A 23,708-nucleotide genomic window follows, 5' to 3' on the forward strand; every position below is an offset into this window, starting at 1 on the left:
GAGCCAGTAAATCTTTAGAAAACAACCTTTTCTTGCATGAGGTGGGTGAAAATACAGTTCAGCATCTTCCATAGAAACGATGCCTTGTGGAATTGTAACTCAGAACCCAGTAGGTGCATCAGTGATTTCTCATAAACTACTTTGATCTGAATGCACTTTGATTCTGAAATGGCCACAGGATTATATCTTGAGTAGCTGCTGAGCTGCAAGCACACAGAAAGGGAAGTGGCAGGCATTTTAGGGGATTTTTGTTATTATTATCATTATTTTCCCAGTGCTGTGACAGCAAACAGTGCTGCTGCTGTTTCAAACATATCCACACTGATGCAGAATGAAAGTGATTTGAGGCATTGTTTGGAATAGTAAAATCCACATTTCTGAAAGTATCTTTCACTTCAAAAATAAAAAAAAAAACAGTATTGCCACAGTTTCAGTACAGAATAGGGGTTTATGTAGTTTACAGGAGGTTTTTTTCTTCTTCTGAAGTTCGTGGTGGAAATATCTGTCAAAAGCAAACCTTTTGCAAAAGAATTGCTCCAACACTCCTGACTCGTGGTGGTGACTTGTAGATATAAAATTTATATTTACTTCTGCAGTGCATGTCACAGGCATTGCTTAATAGCAAAAGTCCCTCTGAGAAGTGCTGCAAGGGCTTTTCTAGAATGTCCTTTAAATGGCATTTCTATAAGAACAAAGTTTTCTTGAAAAGCTTCTCTGTAATTACTTGGGGGGAAAGGTTGTTTCTCTAATCCCTGTGGTTTGGTTGCAGAAAATGTGTCTTGAGAGTGGGTTGCAAATAGGCTGAATCTCTGCTGTTCTTATCTCACAGTAAGAAGAGGAGTAGGAAGTGGAGGTATATAATTTGTCACAGTACAAACTGAGTAGAATGAAACAGAAAATAAATGAGGGGAAAAAAATCTGTACCCATTTGCTGCTGAAGAAATTGCATGGAAGAGAAAGAAAAGGTCTTGCTGAGTTTATACAATTCTGTTAAACAGCTCTCAGCATCATCTCTTGTGTCTTGTTCTTTGGATGTTTATTCATTCAATATATTTTCCTCTGCTTATATTTTGGCAGCAGATTGTTCAATACTTTTAGTTTGCTATGAGAAATGTATATTTACTCTAGGGAAATATTCTCCATTTTATTGAAGATTACAACCACAACACCAGCTCAGTTTTGAGGTGGTTTTGACAGAGTCATGAAAGAATCCCAGAATGGTTTGGGTTGGAAGGGACCTTAAAACCCATCCCATCCCACCCCACCCCTGCCATGGCAGGGACACCTTCCAGTGTCCCACTGCTCCAGCCTGGCCTTGGACACTCCCAGGGACAGGGATCCCACCTTTGTGGCTGCACAGACATGTAAATTTGGTCACTCCTGAGACTGAGAGGTTTTGGACTCAATTATAAACATCCTGAATAGTTTGAGGCTGTGATCCTCTGTCACCCTCGTGGGAAGTGCAGACCAGGTTGATTTCTTCAGGATAAAGGTTGTGACAGTTCTCATGTACTGGAGAGGATTATGGGGTCTGATTTAATGCTTTTTGCTTTGCCTGCCTTGTACACAAATAACATTTTCATATTCTCCTGAAGTACAAATTTCATGAGTTCTTGTTCTTCAGTTCTGTAGTGTGTGAAGGAAACAAATATTAAGAAGTGACATTTCAGGAGAAATGAAATGAAATGAAATGAAATGAGATTAAATCCCCCTGTACAGGTGCAGATGCTGTAGTTAAACACTACAGCAACATCAAGGAATGCCTGCACATCTCCACTCCAGTGCTCCACAACCTTCTCCCTCTCACTCTTTGCCTTTTTTTTTTTTTCCAAGTCTGTCTATGGAGCCAAATCTCAGCACTTTGCAAGTGGGGATGATACAGAGCAAATGCTGAGCAGCTGCTTCATTCTGACTCACTTAATAAAATTATTTGTTTACATAAGGAGCTCCCAACACCTCTTTTTTTCCATGGCTTTCTACCCCTTGTCTGAACTTGTTTAAAATTCTGGGGAAGAAAGAGGGGCTAAGCTGCTAAACTTTCTAGAAACCAGTAAAGCCACTCCAGTCCATTAGCAGATTTTCCCAATAGTTTTCACAGTGGTTTTTAAAGCACACACAGACAGTTCTCACAGTATTTTGGGTTTGTTTTAGGTGGCTAGACCAAGGCTTTCCAATCATGACGTGGTGTGGATTTTTTTTGCAGAAAAATTAAAAGTATTCATTTTACTGAATACCTGCTGCTGCCTGCAGGTATTCAGTAAAATGCAGAAATGAAAATGATTTGCCTTTCTTTTTTCATATATACTTGTGTACATGCACATTCTTGTGTTCATGTGGTTTCTGAAATGGCAGTCAAGGGGAAGAAGTTGATTTCTCAATGGAGGTGGTGCCATGGAGTTTCCTCACTGCAGATTTAAAAAAAAGCTTTTCCCACTGCTCCTTTTTATTCCAGAGTGAGGGCAGTGCTCTGTGCTTCCCTATGCTGGGCTGCTGTTTCTGGGGATTTTGTCAGGTGTTCAGTGGTACTCACTTATATTTTAAATTTCAGGTTTTGTTTGTAGCACAGTTATTTCTGCTACAAGGTTTTGCCTCACAGAAAATTTCTGATAAAAATGTGTTAGCACTCGTATTTCCTAAATCAAGGTGGAAAAAATGCTCTTTAGGGAAGGAAATATTTTTTTTTGGTACCAGTTACTCTTCTTGAAACTTCAGTTATTTCTTTATTCAGAAAGAAATGACTTTATTCAGTCATTTCTTTATTCACTTGTCATCTCCTGGTGTGCTTTGCAGTCATTTGGTTATTCTGGGTCATTCTTTACCTGACATTGAGCCAGATCCACAGAGCTGGAGCTATTCTCAGGCTTCTCCTGTGGTTTTAAACTTGGTATTGATACCTGTAAGGCCTTCAGAGGGTGGCTTTGACCTCAGCCTTGCTAAAAGCAGAAGTTAAAATGAAATTAGCACTGTCCTGGAGCCTCGGGCTGGCACAGGGAATGCCTGGATGGCAGCGGCACCGAGGGTCAGGAAATTCCCTTTTCTCTCATTTTGATTTCCACAAGGCCCCATCTGCTCTGGGCTCTGGTGCAGTGGGATGATCTGAGTTGATGAGATTCTGTTTTCATGCTGAGTATTTTATTAAGGTTTTTTCATGCCCTGAGTATTTTATTAAGGTTTTGCTGTTCTGAGCCTGCCTGGCCTCCTCCAGCAGTGCTGGATCTGCCTGGGGTTTCCCAGTTCACCTGCACTGGTGAAATGGGGACAAGGCAAAAATGGGCAGAGGGTGAGGTTGTCCTTTGCAGAATCTTTTCCTACAGCTGTGTCTGAATAATGACTCATTTTTCATTGTATGGTTCTCTTTGATGCACAAAGAGAAGACTTGGGCTTGTTTGATGTGAAAAGCTCTTCTTGCTTTATTCAGAAGTACCTAAAAATGCATCAAACTTTAGGAAGTTTTATGTAGAGGTCTTCTAGTCCTTAAGATTGCTTAAATCTTGCAAAATTCCCATGGTGTTTATTTAGTTTTTCTTCTCTCTGTAATACCACAAAAGAAACAGTGTAAAAGTGAGGGGACATAGATTTGAGAGAAATAAATGGTGAACAATCTGCTGCTGACCCAATAAAGAGGGAAACAGATGAAGGCAAGGAAAAACAAACATGTGAAGAGAGCTGGCAGAAGGAGGTAGAAGAAATAGCAATGGAAATAAGTATTTGTTTGCAATTTACATTTGCATAATTGTTAGATCCCAACATTTTGCAAAGAAGTAAAATTTAGGCTTTTCAAAATATACAGAAGTTATAATTTGAAAAAAAAAAGCTGTGATTTACAGTGGATCTTGAGAATTTGATTCTACCAAGCCCTTGGAGAACTTTCTATTTAAACAGCTGCTCCTTCAAATCCTCTTGTGTTGGCTTCTTGGAGTGGTGTGTGTCAGAAATGCCACTGCACACAGCAAAGCACAACAGCCTGAGAATCATCAATGCAATGATAAATAAATAAAGGAAGTGATAGCTTTAACCGCAAGTTAATTTTTCATTTCTTTTTTCCTTCCTTGCTCCTCTAAGTTGAATCCCAATTCTGAGTAATTGCTTGTTGTTGTTGTTAATATTTTTAGGGTAATTGCCTAAGTGTAGCTGTTTTCCTGCAGTTAATTCCATTTTTCCTTGAAAATGAAGTATTTGTGTGTGGAGAGAATTCTTGTCAGAATGGAAAAGCCATTACTATTTAAAGCCGGAAATAATTAACGGAATATGAGCAAGCATTGTCTTTAATTCCAAGTGTTGCAATAAAAGAGCATTGTTAAGAGTTTATACTCATGTTCATTGTGTTCATCATTATCTTTTATTAAAATGTTGAGGCCTGTCTCGTTGCAGCCATTGCAATATGATGAAAAAAGCCATGTCTGTGATTCAGAAACAGGGGCAATGTGATGTGGCTGAGGAGTTGGGATCTAGTTTTACTCTTGAAAACTGTGTGTGTTTTTTTTTGGTAGGCTGGGTTTTAGTTTGAGGGGGTTTTTTCTTTTTTCTTTTTTTTTCTCCTTTAAGAATCAGTGGAAAACCAAGCAGCTGTTCTCCACTTGGTGCTGTGCTTGAGCATCTGAAACCTTTTAGAGCAAACCCAGTCAAAGTTTCCAGCATATTGTAAACATTCCCTAACCCTCGCTCTAGGGGCCACAACGTGGAGCATGAACAGAGGGCTCCAAAATATGGTAGCTTTGTTTAATAGTCTCACTTAAAAGCAAAAATAAAGTGTTCTATTAACTATTTACAGCCTTTCATTTTCTTTCCCCCCCGTTTCTCTGGAGACCTACTGGCAATAATGAAATATGTATTGAAAGGAAGCCTCCAGTTGTACAAAAAAAAAATGTCACAGTTGATTTTTAATCCTTGGCTCTGGGACTGTTATGTCCCTCCAGATGGTTATAGAGATATCACATGACATCTATTTTGTGATAACAACTGTGAAACTGGTTTGATATGGCACACAGCTTATGAAATTAAAAGTATTGCCTTGTGAGGTGAAGAGCATTGCTGTGTCATGCTGTAGCACCTCATTAATTGCTGTAAATTGCTATTCTAATAATTAATGTAGTTAGGACTATCACAATTACATTGACTAAATGAAAATACAAATAATCAACACTAATGGCAGAATTGTTTCCTTGTTACTCCTAAAGCTTCCCTCTCACATCAGTGTATTTTTCAGATTTCTTATTTCTTTTCTCATTTCAAGATTATACAATGCCCAAAACATTGATGAAATGAGAAAAGCTTTCAGTTGGCTAAAGAAAGTTGTACAGATGATTGAATTCAATTAACTGATTGTTAAAAAGCATGAGAAGTTTCAGGCTGTCACCTCCTTAGAGTCACTTAGAAATCATCTACAAAACAGTACAAGGAAAAACTTTGTTCCTTGTTGCTCAATGATTGTGATTTCTCTACTTCAATTACATTTGATAATCTTAAATTTGCTTCTACTTTTTATGTTGTACTTTGTACAACTTTCCTTTAGCTTCGGCAACAATCCAACCAACCTTCATGGAGGAGTTGAAGCTGATAATTCAAAAAGTACTTAAAAGGAAAAGAAAATTGTGACAATCCATGTCCTCTTGGAAAGAAGAAACCAATGAGCCAAGTAGGCACTCCTGGTTCCCCAGAATTAAATATCTTTATTATCTACTACAACATGAATATTATTACTCTGAATCCTGAACTAACCAATTATTTTAACCATAAAATGAGTTACCTTAAGTCAGTAGAATGACAGGATGAATTCTGAGCCCTTGTACCTCCTTAACAATCTTAATCCTGGCAGTTCATCCTCAGCATCTTTGCTTTGCCAACCACTGTTGGCTCTGTCACTCTTCACACAGCCTGGGCTGTGCTTTGTTAGTGTTAAGTGATTCTCCTTGCCTGGCTCTGTCCTGTGCCTGCTGATTTCTCACATAGTTTGTCCTTGGATGGTTTATTTTATCCACCCCCAGCTCTCAGTGCCACAGCGCCGTTCTCTGATCTCCATCTCTGCCTTCCCTGCTCCTCTTCTTTGGGTACCTCATGAATCTCTCTGCTGTCTGGGCCGGCTTTCTGGGCCACCTTTTAATTACAGCCTTGTCTCCCCTTTTCGAAGGCATTATCTACACCTGTCTCTCTGATTCTCCCCTCTGTGCTGTCCTTGCTGAGGTTTAGCCGTGCTCTCAGCATGGGAAAGCCGTGACTATTTAATCTCTGTTCTAATCCTCCTCCCCTGATAACTGAGCCTCTGAGCTCTCTCATATGTGTGGTGGATCTAAATCTTGGAGACACTTTCTGCAGTCTGGAGCAAAATTACCAAGTTTTCCTTTCCAGCCACATTTACAACACTTGCCCAGCCTTTTAACCCACATCACATTCATCATTTGGCAATTGCTGTTTTATTCTGTTTGCACAGCACCTAGCACAACAGTGCCCTGTCATTATTGTAATGAGAAATAGTTATAATAATTATTAGTGTCTTTAACCAATGTCTGCCTAATTTGTGAGCCATTAATTTTGAATGTAATGCATTATTCTTATTTCAGTGTGGTATTGCACACGTGGAGTATTATTTGCTCCAAATTCATTAATGGCTTTAAGGAGTGATTTAGTTTGTTAATGTTATCTCATGATTTATTTAAAACATAAGTATATAGTTTAAAACAATAACTGTATTGTAAATATATTCCATTGTTGGAGCTTACTTAAAGGAATGCAGACCAGCTTTTTGATGTTAACATCTCAAATTATGCAAACTGTAAACAATTTATAAGTGGATTTGTGCTTTTTCTCATAAAGACAAGCTCATCTTATTCTTAAAATTGGGGAACACTTTATATTTATTCCTTGCCTTTATATTTTTGGCTTTATTTCTTTGAAAAGATAAAACAAGTTAGAATGCTTTCTAACAACTCCCAAATATTAACGTGCCCAGGGACAGGATAGGGATGATGTTTTGAAGGCAATAAATATTTCAGCTTCACATTTCAGTCTTTCTTCTTCGCTCCTTTGATCTGGCTTTGGTTTAGTTATCATTCCTCTTGGATGACTTCACACTGTCTCTCTTCCTCTCCACACCAAAAGAAGAAGTGCTCTGCACAAATTCCATATGTTTGGGGCTGGCATGGCAGGAGAGCCCTGGCTGTTGCTCCTTGGCTGTGGGAATCCCAGCCCTGCACGGGGATGCTCCAGCCACAGCTGGGATGGAGCTCGGCCTAAAGCTGTTCCTGAGCTCTCACTGTGTGTTCAAAACAGAGCAGGAAAAGCAAAATTGATTTTTGTGTATTTCACAGATTTGGCATTACTACTGAAGCATTTTTGTGTAACTGTTAACCCATTAACCCCTTCCTTTACAGATATGTGGTATTTTAGGCCTGAATACATTATTTATGTAGTGGCATAGCTGCATGCTAGAGTAAGGTCAGAGGGGTATGGCAGGGAGTGTTTTTTACTGGTTGTGGCACTAAAAAATGGTAGCATGGGTCTTGCATTTGGCTATAAATTTAATTAATTAATTAAACTGCTGCAATTTTGTGGAGTCTTGGCAGTACTGGAGCATCTCCATGTGAGGGACTCTGATAACAGGAGCAGGATTGTGGATCTGCTTAAATTTCCCTCTCTAAAGTCAAATATATGTGTCTGTACACTGGATGGGTCCTCATATCTGTGGACACTGAAGATACTAAGGTGAAATTCCTGAATTTTGGTTTGCAGGGGAAGTTTGGGTATGTTTTGATGCAGTTTGTGTTTTCAGCTAGACAGTTTGCTGTGTATTATGTAAGAAATTGTATTCTCCTTTGGAAATATGTTTATATAGGGTTTTTTTTAGGGTTTTTGAATCTAAATGAATTATATGAATGGCTGATAACTGATTTTTTTTTAGCACATATTAGTGAGACTCAATTTTTTGTTTCTTGTGACATTAAATAAAAAGGAAGGCTGTGTAGAAACAACAATATCCTTCTTCAGCTGCCTTCCAGCAAGTGAACAGTTTGCAGAAAAGCAATTTTCCCTCAAAAGCAGCAATATTTAGGATGGAGAGGGAGGAATGGGTGAAGACATGTGTGAGTACAGCAAATCTGAGTACACAGGATTAGAGTTTGTGTAATGTGGGAATGGCAGCACAGCCTGGCCTTTCCCAGCAGATCCCAGCAGCAGCAGTGGGGCTGCAGGCTCAGCCATGACTCTGCTTTTCCCATACCTCAGGTTCTCTCAGTCATTTGATTTAGTTTGAAGTAGCCTTGTGATGATTTGAGTTTTGGTGATTTAGTTTTAAGTAGCCCTGTGAGAAGCAGGGAGTTGGACTCAGTGTGGGTCCCTTCCAACTTGAAATATTCTGGAATTCTGGGATTCCTGTTTATTTCCAGGCATAAACCCAGAGTCATAACAACCTGAGAGAGACTTAGACAAGGGATGGAGCCTCTCCCTCTTGTGGAGTCCATCAGAATTTAAGTTTCAGAAGCTTATTCAGTGGCAAAATCTATCCTTCTAGAAATCCCTTGCTCTGCTGCTGTTCTCCAGTACAGTTGGGATTCAATGGGCTGTGCTGCCAGCAGGTTCTGAAAACCTGAGGAAGAATTTGCCTATTTGTGAATTAAAGCCTGGTATAATTTTATAAGAAATCATGAAGAGTTTCACAGCCTATTACTATTTTCCTCTGAAAATCTCTCTGCATGACACACAGGGAACTTGGCTGTGGATTTGCTGCTGGGATGTGAAACTCTGTCCCTGTGCAGCCTTGGGGGTAAAATGTGCTCAGTGTGTGCTGGCACTTCATGTCTGAAGGGTTTTAATTTCTTGATGAGGCTGAGACCCAGCCAGGTGCATCTCCTGCTCCCTGAGCTGTTGGTGAGCCCTTGCTGTTGTTCAGGGGATTTTGGGAGCCCTCCAGGAAGGTGTTGGTTCATCCAACATTTGTGGGACATTCCAAACTTAATTAACCTTTCCTGTTAACCCATTAATTTCTCTGTGTTTCCTTAGTGCAGTGCTGTAAAGTCTCACTGCATTTAGTTGTTACATCTTGGAAGACATTTTACAGAGCAAGACAAATATTTATGCTTAAGCATGAAGAGGAAGCAGGTAAAATATTTGTATTTCTCATCAGTGCACTTCAGGGTGCTGATTTCTGAAATTGAAATTCTGGACTTCACAGTCAACTTTCCCTGAGATGATTTGTGCTGTGTAAGACTCCTCATTCCATTGCCATGTCCTTTACACACTGAAACAAAAGGAATTTGCTGCTTTTTAAACTGGGGGCAAAGAGTAAATTCACCCTGTTTCCATATTCAGGCCGGCTCAGCTTTAGGGGATTTAAGTGATGTAATTGTATTGTACTGGGCCCCACAACTAGTCCAACTGAAAAAAATAATCTTCAAAGTGAATATTTTAGTGCTTCATGCAAGGCACATTGCTCAGTGTCTTGGGAAAAAAAGTGAAGCTTTTCTTATATTTGTGAACCGAGGGCCATTGTTGTACAGGTTTTCTAAGCTTCTGTACAAATCTGAACTGCACAAAAAACAGAGAGTGCTGGCTCCCACATCCTTAAAAATGAAGTTTTTTTTCCTGCTTATAATGAGATGTTGCATTTATTCATGGGATTAAGTCCTACAAGAAAGGAAGGTGCATAAAACCACATTCCTAGAAGTTTACATCATAATATTTCAAAATGAAAATATCTTCCTGAGGAAGAAGATGCATAAATTTGGAGCCTGACTATGAGCACGAGGCCTGATATCTTGTCCTTTCATGTTTAGATTTGTTGTGTTTTCATCTGACTGGACCAAAGATGCTGTCCCGGTGTCTTGTGACACTTGGCAGTGTGGATGTGTTTGAATAAGCTTCGAGTTTTGGGTTTGCTTCCAGTGTGGAGTGGAATTCTTAGATGTGTTTTGCAGAGAGAGAGATTTGTTATCCAGGGCCCATTGCTGAATTATGGATCTTTGGGAGGAGAAGTGGACATTTTCCCCTCCCCATGGTCTCTCCAAGGTAACAAACGTGGGCAGAGCTCTTTATATTCTTCTCTCTGAGGTAGATTTTGTTCTGGGAGAGGGGAGTCATGTGCTTAATGTAGTTCAGTGTCAAACAGCTGTAAAATTAAAAATATCTGTATTCAGCAGCTCCCTGGAATGTGGGATTTGGGGGATAACTGAGCCAAACAGCAGGAGCAGATGGAAAACTGATCTGTCAGACAGTTCCTATCACTTTGAGCTCTGGAGGTGTCACTGGTGTGCCCATTCTGAGGAATGGTGGAGGAGTTTTGTACTTGGGATTTGGATCCTTTGGATCCTCTGTGGGAGGAATTTAAACCCGAAATGGTATTTTGCCATTTGAGTTTAGATGAGGAAAGAAATGTTGATTTTGGTGATGTTTTTTTGCTGAATAATTTGTATTGTCTCATAAATGAGTGGGGAATGTGTTGGCTTAGATTAACACAGATGTGCTTCCCCCTAAAAGGAGTGTGGGAAATGGAATCGATGAGGCTGTGGAAATAAAACATATCTGGAGGGGTGGTGGATGCTCTCTAGCAAATCTGAAGATAATTTGCACCGGTGTTCTAAGAACACAAAACCAAAACCCCAAAACAATCATCATCAAAACTGTGGTACAGGATTTTGTTCCATTTTCTCCAGTTTCTGCTGGGGAAAAAAGGTATTTTCCTTTTTCTGTAAGGAGAGGAGCAGTCTCCCTATTCCCAATTATCCCATCAGCTGTGAGTGAGGCGCCAAAATAAAATCTTTTTTTTAAATATACATCATGAAAAAAACCTCTAGACGTAAACAGCAATGTACTGACTCAGGGCTTGTGGCATTTCTTTGATCTCTTTGCTGATGGAATTACCCTGCTCTCCTGCACTGCAAACAGCCTCTTTGTGAAGATGTAGGATTATGTTCTTTGTCCTGTTGTCAAAGTCTGGTCTGCAAACCACAGAAGAGGATGTGAATACTGTAACTTTGGGCTTGGCAGCTTCCTGACCTTTCTGAAAGGCTCTGTCAGTGCTGCAGCAGCTCCTCCAGGGCTGGCAAGGTGACAGACGAGATGAATTAACTGGGCTTTTCCATCTCTTACGTGTCAGATTCTTTGTTTTATATGGAAATAATTTCTGTCAAAATGGGAAATTTATCGTGAGGTACTTCCTCTGCCTGCAAAATGAAAATGTCAGCCCCAGGTCCGTTTGAATGTGTCTTCTGTTACAAGCCATGGGTGGAGCCAGCTTTGTCCCTGGATGCCACCATCGTGTTCTCCAGTGTCTGAACACAAAGTCAGGCAGCTCTGCTGACCTGTGGGAGTAGAAACATGTCACAAAAAGTTAGTAACAAAACCAGTAAAAAGTTAATAAAAGTTAGTAATATTTTAGTACTCACATCTGGAATATTAATAAGTTACCTGAATTTTCCTCTGTGTTGTGTTAATATAGTGAATGTCTCTATCTTTTCATGTGTATCTTTTCATATATGTGAATGTACATAAAATGTTACAGAAACATTACTATTGATGTACCATCCAGTCTGAAGAAACCCAGCCTGATTTCTATAGATGTATCAGGTTGAATATGTCAAATAGTGTAGGCTGTTGATATGAAATATCTTTGCACAGAGATTTAACATCTGTCATTACTGTAAAGGCTGAATAAAGCATTATGGCTCTCTAATAGATTAAGAAGGAACCACGTGTCACGCATTGCCCTGCTTTGCATTTTGATTTATGACAAGCAGGGAATAATCCTGCACCTTGTCTGAGCAAAGATGGCACTGGGATAATTTTCTTGGTTTTTTGTTTTTGTTTTTTTTTTTTTTAATCTGGAAAGGCAATCATGTTAAAAAGAGTTTTGTTTAAGCATTGGGGGTGTTTAATTTAATGAAATCTAATTTGTTAGTATTTATTCATTGTTACTATTATTAAATTTTATTAATTAGATGAGATTAATAAAAGAGGTTCTACAGTGGGTAGAGAGCCATTGAAAGGAAGAGAGACTTTGAAGGTGGAGGTTTTGTTGTGAGCTGTGGACGCCGCGTTTGGGCGTGTGAAATTCAATCGGAGAAAGCGAAAATAACTCCGGCCTTCCATCGCCTTCTTCAAAGCCCTGCAAAGGGAAGTTGGGCAGAAGCTGGGACAGGAAATTGAAATCTGAATACTATTTTAAACTGATCGGGTTAAAGGCCTCTCTTTTACACCAGCACACTTGTTCTTTTATTTGATACTTGAACTCTGAAAATTTTCTGTGACTTTCTAGGGAGAAGGAGGAGCAGCTGAGGCGGGTGACGGAGGTACAGAGGCTGCAGGCCCAGCAGGCAGGCGCTGCCCTGGAGGAGTTTAAGCGGCAGGTGGAGCTGAACTCAGAGAAAGACTCTGCAGAAATGAAACAGCGGGTGAGGAGGTCACAATGCCAGCCTTTCTGAAACTCTGGCGCAGTGGGATAGCGGATTCTGATCTTATAATGCCAGAAACATGCTCCACTTGAGAGTGCTACATCAAAATCTTTCACAATGTAGTGTCTTTGCAGCGAGTCAGAAAGGGATGGTGGCGGGTGTTTCATCTTTCTGACAAAGCCAGAATTGTCATTGTTATAAAGATATCTGCAGTTATGATACTGATTAGGGATTTTTCAGGAGTGAGAGTATAAAGGGTTAGTTTGTACACCCTATGGAACAACGCTTGTCATTTCCCACTTAAATGTGGCTCTTCCTACTCTTTTCCCAGCGACTCTGTCTTCCATTAATGAGCTCCTGTAATCAGTTTGAGCCCAAACAGGGGCAGAGCCATGGTGGCTGCTGGCAGTCATGTGCAGAGGATGGAAAAATCCACTTTTCTGTCCCTGAAAATCAGGGAGTTTAGTGGCTTAAATTTCTTATGGAGCAAACAGTAGTTAAACCATTCTCCTGGGAGTTTATAAAAGCAGCCCAAGGAGTGAAAGAAAGGAGGAACAAGCAATAGGTGATAAAAAGAAGGGGAGAGAAGGGATATTTCCTAACTCCTAATGTGGTTGAGATTAACAGACAGAACTCTAGCTTGTAATTCTGGATTTCAAGTTCCAACCTCACCTGTCTTGACCAAACCTCGCTGCTGACAGGAGGGTGCTACAGGCTGGGACTGGAATGGGTGGCTGAGGGTGCTGCCTTAGGACTGAGGAAATTCCCTTTTTGTTGTTCTCAAAGCTTTTTGAAAATCTTCACTGCTGATAGTTTTAAGACCCATGCAGACAGTGAATAATAGAATTTGGAAATTAAAAAAAAAAAAAAGCCAGAACAAACTTATAAAAGCAAGATGTGTTCAGCAAACCAGACCCACGAGGGCAATGCAACAAATCCCACGATTTTTATCTGACATTTTCTGTGCTGTATGGCCCTCCTGCAATTTCTTCATGATGACTTAAAATAATATCCTAGTTCTGATCTGAAAGGGATGTTGTCTAATTCTAGAAAAGCTAATAATAGTTTCATTCACTTAAAAAAACTTTCAGCAAAGAAAACCAATCCAAAACGTAAGAAAGTGCAAAAGAATTTGGAAAACATAGTCAACTGTAATTTTAAAATGACAGTAAATTTCCTTCAGAATATTGCTGCATTCTGGGAAATTTTGAAAATCAATTTTGCTGTACTCCATGAATCAGCCAGAGGTTTACTCTTTCCCTGCTGGAGTGTTAAAATCTAGAAATACTAAATGATATTGTACAGTTGAGTGGTTCTATTCTACAGGAACCAAGGAAATCCAAGGAAATACATCAAAGAACACTGCTGAAGCTCTCTCTTCATGGCTTTGGCCGTTCTCATTCCTCTGCATCCACATACTCTGAGATAAATCCCCCAGTACATTGGAACATACTGGAAAATTCTGTGTTTTGTGCTAGGTGGGATGTATTACTTACAAAACAACTGCAGTAGCCATAGCAACACTGTCCTTTTATCTGCATTAGGAATACTGGGCTTTAAACCCATTTTTTGTGTGAGATAAAGTTAATTATGGAGATGAGTAGGATGGGGTCATTTTCAGTTGTTGCAATCAATATTTGTTTCTCTAGTTTGGCTCTATGATAATATCATTTATTTTGTCATCTGCTTCCTATTTTGTCAAGCTTGTGATTATTAAGAGTCACCTGATGTCCACTGGTGGGTGGATGGCACGTGTTTAAGTGCAAGATCTGCATTTTTTCCAGTGCTAATTAAAATAATACATAGACTATGTCATGGTACTGTAGATCTGGGGCTTCCTGGGTTTGGCAAACAATGACAATGATCAGAAGCCTTTGTTGGAAATAGATGAATGTGACCTAATGAATAAACTGCAGAATCCAGTGGATTTAAAGCATCTTTGCATATGTTTTTACTATTTTTTTAGAACATTTTCATTCTCTCAAAAAAAAAAAAAAAAACAACTCCTTTAGTGCAGTAACAAGATCTGTTATTTTTCTGGGTTTTATAACCTGAGTAAAATATGGCCATGGATATGCAATTTGAGTAAGTTTGGAGCCGGAAGAAAATTATTCCTAAAACGTTGATTTCAGTCCCTTTTCTTAATGGCAGATGATAGCAGTGAGGTTCAGGAGCTGCTTCCTCACTGCTCTCTTTTTCCACTTTCTATGTGGCCAGCTGCTCCTACTCCAGTCCCTTCCTTTCCTGCTGGAGTACTCTGCAATAAAATGCTTTTCCCACTCTGAGTGCTGCCTTTTCTCCTCCTTCCTGGCTGGGGAGTGATGTCCAGGCCAATTGGCACAGACATCTGTTGAACACTGAGCACTCCCTTAGGCCAAGCAGGATTTGGCTTGTGGTTCAGAAATTCATGGGTTTCTTCTTTTTGTGTAGCAGATGGGTTTGTGGTCCTTCAAACCCTTCCACTTCTTTTCCCTTTTTAGGGACACAGTTTATTCACTGTTTATGTTGGGATCTAGATCTAAAAGTCATTGATGAGTGTGCACTGCAGCAGAGTTACATATATATATATTTATATATATTCCCTTGGAAACATGCCTGATGCACAGCTAACAGTTGTGCTTTTGATACAAAAGCCTTTGTTAATTGAGTTGTGAAATTGCTTCCTTGATGCTGCGTGCTGGAATCTGTGGGACTCATTATTCATAGGCGATGACTATCTTCAGAGGACTTCACTTGCAGCCAAATAATTCTCTTTTAAGTTATTTAAAGTTATTTTCTGATTTAATGTAAACTTGCTTTAATTGTGCAGTTTATGCTCTGACTCGCACATGATTTCCCTTGAATTTCCACAGGCAGTGTATTTTTAAGTGAAATATATTTGAGTCTTAAATATGTCTAGAGAAAATATTCCCTTAATTTTGATGGGATATTCAGCACTGTTGAGTGAAAAACTGAGCCAATCCTTTGTAATTAGGGAGTGGCATAACAGTGATCACTATGTCCTTGAGTAACTAATAATCCTGTAGAGACTGAATATTCATTTTCACCACATACAAATGGTGTTGTTATCATTCCCAACAAGTGATATTCTCCTCTTTGATGGTTTACAAACAACTGTAGAAATGTCAGAACATTTCAAGCTATGCCTTTTTTAAAAAAAAAAAAAAAATTAAATATTCCCTTTCTTTTCCCATGTAGATGGCAGAGGTTGAAGCAGATCTAAGCAGATCAAAATTGCTTCGGGAAAAGCAAGCCAAAGAATTCTCCTGGCAGTTGGATGAGATCAAGAAAGGATATGAACAACAGGTCAGTTGCTTTGCTCCTCCAGGTGGAGGGGAGAAAACACCCTTCCTGCAGCTGTAGGTCACTGTGTGTAGCTGTCCTTCCTATAAAAACACCATTTATAGATATGCAGAGTTTTGTGATGGGGATGGAGGGGGATGTAGTATGTTCTACACAGAAAATACTTTTTGTTTCCTCTTCACAGCTCTTTGTACCTCTGACTCTTTTCAAATTGTTTCCCAGGCTTACAGGTGGCAACACCTATTTCCATAATCACCAGGTTCAATTAATGCATTATCTGTTTCTCTTCTTGTCAAGAAACAGCGCTTTATTCTTTTTATCATTTTTGACACGGGGAGTGTTCGTATGAATGCTTGTTTTGGCCCACTGAACGTGATTTTCTTCTTTGTAATGTAATTTCAGGGTTGGGAAATACTCAGGAAACGTTTGGGTGGAGACAAGAAAGTTTTGTTCAGTACTGCTGTGAAATGTAAAGGGGGAAAAAGCAGAAGGAGAGAAATTATTGCATGACACAGGCTTGGGAGCTAAGGAGCAGCACCAGACACGGGCGTGAGCTGGTACTTGGTCATGAAATTAAAGTGGCCTTTGTTGGTAACACCTGCTGAAGGATTGAAAGGGGGTTTTTAGTACTTTGTAGGAATGAGGTGGTTAATCCATGAAAGTTCTCTCTTATCACTGTTCTTGTGTGGATCTAAGCTTGCATTTCCAGCAGGGAAATGTGGTTTCATTTCTGTTTATCTTCTGTGCCGTGAGAGGATGAAACGCTGCAGTTGGCTTTGGAGCCAGGCCTGCTCTGGTCCATCTGGAAGGGGCTTTTTCAGGGAATTAAGGAGCAAGATCACTTTGGTAGGTGTTGAGAGACCCCTTCTCTGTGCTGGGGAGGAACAATGGTGTGTTTTGTGTGTGGCTCTTGGAACAGAAGGGATTTTGTTGGGTCAGATCAAAGCAACGTCACCACTTGTGCTGCCACCTGACAGAGGTGACACGTTGGCCTCTGGAAGGGTGAGGGACATCTCACAGGTGTTCAGCTTAACTGGGAGATGTTATTTATGATGATTCCTGCATTTAGTGCTTCAGAAATAGTCAGAGATACTGGGGATTTGTGCAGGAAAGGTGAGGAAGTTTGGTGTGTCAGGGACTTGCTGAAAGGAGGGTGATGGGGCTGTCAGGGTCAGTTGACATCTGCCTTAAATGAATTTTTATTTAGTATTTTCACATCATTTTAGGCATATGGTTGGCTCACATTTTTTCTTTACAGTTCTCATAATTTGTAGTGCATCTTTAAAGTCCCAAGTAAGCATTTATTAAAAGATTTTGTTCCCATTTTCCCATCCCAGATTTTAATCTGTAGAGATAAATGCTAACCTGCAGTGTATCAGGAGTTACAACATTCCTGTTGTACCTACAAATGGTAAATTTTTTTTACTATCCATAGTAACATCCACCAAACCATTGATAAAATTTTCTGCCAATATTCAGCTGACTTTGCACACTAAAGGCAAATGATAATGTCTCATATTGTCATGGTTTGGTTTTATGTGTCTTCTTATATTTGACTGTGTCAAAAAAAACCCACAAAGCAAGAAATTAATATGAGAGTTAAAAAATTTTTGGTGAATCTATTCTGTAACAATGTTGATGTTGTGAAAGCTTTTTTCACTGAGATGTTTACTGCTTCCCATTTATTTTATTTAGGATAGCTGTTTTTACTCCAAGAAAGAACAGCTAAGCTTTATGAGACATCACTGGAACCCGAGGGTTTCAGCGCTAAACAGCTAAACAATGAGAGCCTAAGAAGAATTTTCAGTGGAATCCTGTTTATGCCCTTTTTAAAAATCTATTTCTCTTTGTCCTTCATCTGGAATGTTCTTTGAAAGTTGGTGGGCATGAAGAACACGTGCCCCTTCCTGCAGATTGCAGGGGGTTATCACTGGGAGTGAGGTTCTTTTGGGAGGCACAAAGCCCCTCCAGCCCCACCACGGAGCAAGATGAGCTCAGTTCTTCCACTCTTAAAATTTCCTTTCAGTACTTCCAACTTCTCTGCACTGCTCTCTATTTATGCTTCAGAACTTCTAAACCATTTTTAAAGCAGACTTTTTCTTGCCTTGTTTTACTGCATATTTCTTTGGTTGTTACTTGGCAAGGAGCAGACTGATTTAAAGTGTTTAAATAGAGCAGTGAATTCAAAGTGGGGATACATTTTGACAGGGCTCCAGCAGACTTCCAGTTGGAAATAGACACCCAACCAAAAACCTGGATATTTTAGCTACCCGAGAAATGTAGTGATTGCTTCGAGATGTTCTGCCTCAAGTGTCTGAATCTAATTGTCAAATGAAATTTAGACATAAAAAGGGAAGGGAAATTGCCCTACAGATTTACTTTTTGTTGGCTCTCATGGTGAGTAGCAGGGGTAGCACTGATGGCAACCTGGACAATTCAGTTGTCCATAATTTTAATCAGATTGGTAATAAAGAACCAAATTAACTGATATGTTATCCAGTTCCCCAATCTGAGAGACATTTTGGGAGTGTAGGCACTTGGAACACTGGTTTAACTTCTCTGCTTTATCTGAATGGTTGATACCACAGGACTCTGCTTGAATACTGATTTCAAAACAATTATTGGTATGAACATGGACTGTTCATTGTGGGGCTGAAAGATTGTTCTGCCTGCAGATTAGACATATATTGATATTTATCTGATATTTATTACAACAAATACCCCAATACATTGATATTAATTTATCTTTGTCTTTTGCTTCAAAAATAATTTGGAAAAAACCACAGCACTTAATATTTTATTAGTTTTTCAAATGCACTCAAATCCATTAATAAAGCAAAAAGGAACTTTTGGATCCTGGAGTATTTGGTTTCAGCTGTCACATGTCCCTCCTGGTTCCAGCTCCATCTGATTCAGTGCCACTTGCTTTTGAAGTATCCACTGAGAACACTCTCAGAGAGAGAAACTGGTGGCTTTTTTTTTTTTCTTCTTTAAATATACTTTAGCTCAACTTTGTTCTACTTGCAGCTGTTAGATTTGAAAGTATATTTTGAAGGAAAAAAAAAAAACTCCAGCAGCACCAGAGTTCCTATCTGCTGGGAGCAGCTGCTTTCGGCACTTCAAAGCCAGTGGACAGCACAGTGAAGGCCTCAGCCTTTCCTGCCTTTGAAATGGTTGCAGTATCTGTAGTTGGGCTTTATGGCACTGTCAGCACAGGAAGAAAGGTTGTTTGGTTTTTTGCACCCCCTCCCTTTTTTCTTTTTTTCATTTTTCCCCCTACTTTCTAATTGCATCCTCAATCCAGCTCAAAATACCTGGGAAGTGTTTCTGATGAGTTCATCTTCTATGAGCCCAAATGTTTGAAAGATCACGTGCCCAGGCTTTTCAGTAATGGATTTTAGTCAAATTTGACAGAAAAGTTAAGGAATTTGCTGGGTTTTTTTCCCATATCCTTGTCAGTTGAGCACTTTCTGAGGGCACATCTCTTGTGGGGAGTGGTGGTTCCATGGCAGTGGTGGGACAGGGCTTCATGCAGGGACATTCCCCAGCACACTCAAGTACATGCACACCTTTGTTTCAAGTAGATTTTCATAAATTGTTGAGAATGGAACAGTTCCAGTGAACTCAATGTGATCCTAATGCTTAAATGATATTAGCTTGTCCTTTAAAAACCCCCCAAACCATTAATAATAACTGTGATCACTGTTACACCCATTTTTTGCTGTGAACAGTTGCCGAAGTGACTGAGTGAATGTGAAATAAATGAGATGCAAGATTAGTAAGAGAGCCAAAGCCTAGGAAATTTTATTTTCCAGCAGGAAGGGAACACACAACAAACCAGTTTATGAGTTATTGTGATAGCAGGATGGGGTTACCTGATGAATTATGACCATACTCTCTAAGATTAAATCCCAGCCTAAATATATAAATAATCCTTTTGGTTTGGGTCATCTTTAACTGTGTTTATTCCCTTTAAAAATAATTATTCATGCTTCCATAGGAAAGTGGAAAGTTGTTACATGATAGCTGAAGAATCACCCTATATCTCAGGAAATCCTTTCTTGTGACATTTATTGTTGGGGTTCTGACTTCTGTAAAAGTTATGAAGAAATTAGAGTTGTCATCTTGTCCTATGAATCCAAATAGGGAAGAAAGAGACACCTTCAGAAATATTTTCCTGGGTATTTAATGAAATTACTTTGAAATCATGCTAAAGACAAGTCAATAGACGATGCCTTTAAGTTGGCAGCAAGACAAAGGTGTGGTTAAGTTTAAATATGCCTTTTATAATAAAGAAAGTGAAGTAAAGAAGTGCAAAATAGCTTGTTAAAAGTGAAAAAAGCATGTTTGTAATGTTACCTGCCAACAGCAAGGACAACATCTGAGGTGCTGCTGGGACACTGTTCTTGTTTTAGCAGTGTGTTGGAGCAGAGAAAAGTGTTATTGATAGGAGAAGAAGAATATTCTGTAGATCTTTTTGTCTTTTGTAACTTCATAGTGAGGTTAATTTAAAGAAAAGAGTGAGGTTCTCTCAGGCAAAACATTCACTTACTAATTAACACTAATAGAGATAACAAGCTCCACCTCCAGCTTGCTTTGTCCCCATACCCTTGCTCTGTTAGGAGTTCCTGCCTCTACACTTCCATCCTGGCTTTCTTTCTGGCCTCGTTCTTCATTTTCTGGTTTTTTAGCTTCTCATTTGCCAATCTGTTACCCACCCAAGTGAAGGAAACACTTGCAAAGCCCAGTTTGAAATACGCTGCTCCTTGGACAGACCGATGTCCCGAGCATTTCTTAGCTGTGCATTAACCTGGCCATTTATTTTCAGAGATCCACAATCCATTTTTAGTATGCTGGTTTAGTTGTGAGGAGAGAGTCTTTGTGAAAAGCTTTGTTCCTCTCCTCTTTGTCTGTACTCGAAGATAATTGAAATACAGTCTGTTCTTGCAAGGAGGCCAAATGAGCACGTTAGTAGAAGCTCTAAATTTTTCATGTCATTGGCAAGAAGCTGCATAAATTTCATTTAATAAATTAATCTAGGATGCATAAACGTTTCCTTTGAACCATCCTAAGACACAGATGAATACCATTTGTGCAGAATATCTGAGGAATAGTTTCTTCAATCAACATCAACTTTTTGCTTTATAGCTAAAACTCACAAATGGGAAAAGGAGATGAATTTAACCTCCAAGTGAAGAGTGGGTGGAAATCTTCTCATGGTGCCATTGCTGTTTACAGAATTGTTAACCAGACAGATGGGTATTTGCACGGTCTCCTTCAGGCATCTGAGTTGTGTGTGATGCAGAGTTGAAAGCCTGAGCTCCCTGTGTAGTCAAAGAATCCACTTTGAGGGGAGGAGGGAGAGGGAGGCGATTCCAGAAACACAAACGGGTGCCTGCGGTAAACAGCCAGGCTGGGAAGGCAGCTCTGTGTTCAAAGAAGGTCCTTGGATAAACTGAATCCCTGAACAAAGCCTACATACAGCAAATCCTGCTGCAGACAGGCATTTGCAGTGGCTCAAGGTCTGTTAGCTGGAAAGGAATATTTCTCTTTGCAGCCTGCGATGGGTTTGGTGGTGTGGGTGGGCTGGGGAGAGGAGGGGAGGGGAGGAACCTCCTGATGTTCATCGTGGCACCAAGTTGGATTTAATCATGGCATGCAACTCCATTCACAGTATAATGTTACAAGAAGGCTGGAGAGGGATATTTCACAAGGGCATGTAGTGATGGGACAAGGAGGGATGCCCTTGAGCTGAAGGAACCCAGGTTTAGATTAGATATTCAGAAGAAATTCTCCATCATAAGGGTGGTAAGGCCCTGGCACAGGTTGCCCAGAGAGGTTGAGGACTCCTCATCCCTGAAGTGCCCAAGGCCAGGTTGGACAGGACCTTGGAGCAAGCTGGAACAGTGGAAGGTGTCCCTGCCCATGGCAGGGGCTTGGAATCAGAAGAGCTTTAAAGGTTCCTTTCCAACCCAAACAATTCTGTGGTTCTGTGATTTAAAAACAAATTTACTCATGCCAGAAGATTGGGAAGATGGAATGATTGAGGTGGGGTTTGTCCTGCCCATACTTTAAAAATATTAAAATTTTAAAAAGCCTTTATAAGTAAAAATGTACAGATCAGGAATATAATTTTATATAGTGAGAGTGAGACCATTCAGGTGCATTATTTTAGGGGAGGATAAATCAAACTGCAGTTTGGCTGAAGACCAGCTTCTTTCTTTTAGAGAACTTCTTGCAATTCTTAGTTTGCAGCTGAAAAAGAATTATTAGTAGTTGGTGAAAAGGTGTAAGTATTACAGAAAACACAGTCATACCAATTAAATTATTGCAGCCTGCAATGAAGTAGAAAGTCATGTACATTACCCCACATATGGTAATGTGTGCTTCTGCACAGATGTATTTTTCACTGTCCCATTTGCCCTTGGCTCATTGCACCCCTTATATCTTGGGATACCTTAGTGTTTCAACTTACAGAAAAATCTCCCCCCAGAAAAGTGTAAATTAAAATCCATTTAATTTACCTGCTGCAAGGGTGCTCTGTTCTGGTTTTCTCCCTTAACTTGCAGTGAAGATGCTCCTTTTCTGCCCAAAGTTATGCTAAACCAGACCCCAACATGATTAGCACTCACTTCTCCAGGCTGCTAGATCAGATTACTTTCAGCAGCAGCATTTGCAGGGATGGGTAATCCCCATATCCTCCTGGAACATGCAGGTTTATTGATAGGCTTAGGAGACAGAAAATGCTCCATTTTGCTGGAGTTGTTCTTTGAGGACAGATCATGTGCTGTGCCCTGCCTGGGCAGAGGCTGGGGGCTGGTTTTCAGCAGGGTAATCATGCAAACACCTGATTAACAAACACTTAAATGATTTTAGCATGGAAATGCAGAAAGCAGGCGTGCTGTAGGTGTGCTGCAGAGTGAATTTAGCTCAGTGCCACATGCAATACATTGGTGGCTTCTCCAGCCCTCAGTACAGTCGTGCCAAAACAGCACTTATAAAATCATCCTGCCTTGCAAAACCATATTTTATATAGGTGTTACTTAAAATATTTCTGGAATTGCGGACATAAATTTACATGAATTTTCATACTTTGGTGTCAAATATTTATTGTAGCAGTTACATTTTTCAAAGAGGTAGTGAGCTAACTAATTTCCTTTCCCTCCTTTGGGGACTCTAAAAAGAATTTCAAAGGCGTGCTTGTTCTTGAGAACAAGTTGAAATTGTTCTAAAATTGAAAAGCCTAAACTTAGCATGTGATGTAAAAGCAAAAACTAGGTAGTAGAAGGCCTTGTCTAAATTAGAGACTTTCAAAAGGTATTTGCTGGTTTTGATTAAATTACAAATCTTTGGCTTGTGAAAACATCTCCTGCCATCAGTGGGCTGCTTATTGTCGATCTCTGTTCTTCAGGCGTGCTAACAGCAGCAGGATTTCACCTTGGCTCTGTATTAGACTGTCTCTTGTTTTAGCAAAAGTGTCCTAAAGCACCTCCCCTTGTGAGTGTAATTCCATCTGCCTTTGTTCACTGGCTGAGTTGTCACTGGCCCGGGCACAAGCCACGCTGCCAGATTTGTTTGGCATCTTTTTGTGTGAGTGAACAACAAGGGACTGTCACAATTCTTGCACAATTCTTCTTTTTTAGCTCTTTGTTAAGAATTTAATTTTCTTCTTAACATCCTTTTCTCTGCAAAAAATAAGGAAATTTTAATTTTGGTTAAAACATAAATTTAGAATAAATAGTGTCATTAAAAGCTAAATTAAAAATAAATAGTGTAATTTTGATGACAGTTTAGTAAATCACCTGTTGGCTGTTGCCTTGAACATTGTTCTATCACACTGTGTAGAAACAAAAAATGAAGAATTCAGCTAAGAAGAGATCATAATTTTCAAATATTTGTGTTACTTGATAACAGCAGTGTTAAGAAAGGCTCTCTCAGGTCAAACAGACATTCCTGCTTGGTTTTGTGTCCAGGCCATGGCTGGAGACAGGAACAGATGCACAGGGAAGGGAATGAGAGATTTTCATC

General features: G+C 39.7%; 1 protein-coding gene across 1 annotated transcript in view; it reads left to right on the forward strand.

Moving 5' to 3' along the window:
* Positions 1-23,708, forward strand: part of CEP112 (centrosomal protein 112) — a 193,969-nt gene that overhangs the window by 46,413 nt on the left and 123,848 nt on the right. The window contains exons 18-19 of the mRNA XM_054516852.1: positions 12,242-12,377; positions 15,576-15,683. Coding sequence (XP_054372827.1) covers positions 12,242-12,377; positions 15,576-15,683 — 244 coding nt within the window. The remainder of the gene's footprint in view (positions 1-12,241; positions 12,378-15,575; positions 15,684-23,708) is intronic.

The sequence above is a fragment of the Molothrus ater genome, chromosome 19, assembly GCF_012460135.2.
Source record: "Molothrus ater isolate BHLD 08-10-18 breed brown headed cowbird chromosome 19, BPBGC_Mater_1.1, whole genome shotgun sequence".
NCBI classification, from domain to species: domain Eukaryota; kingdom Metazoa; phylum Chordata; class Aves; order Passeriformes; family Icteridae; genus Molothrus; species Molothrus ater.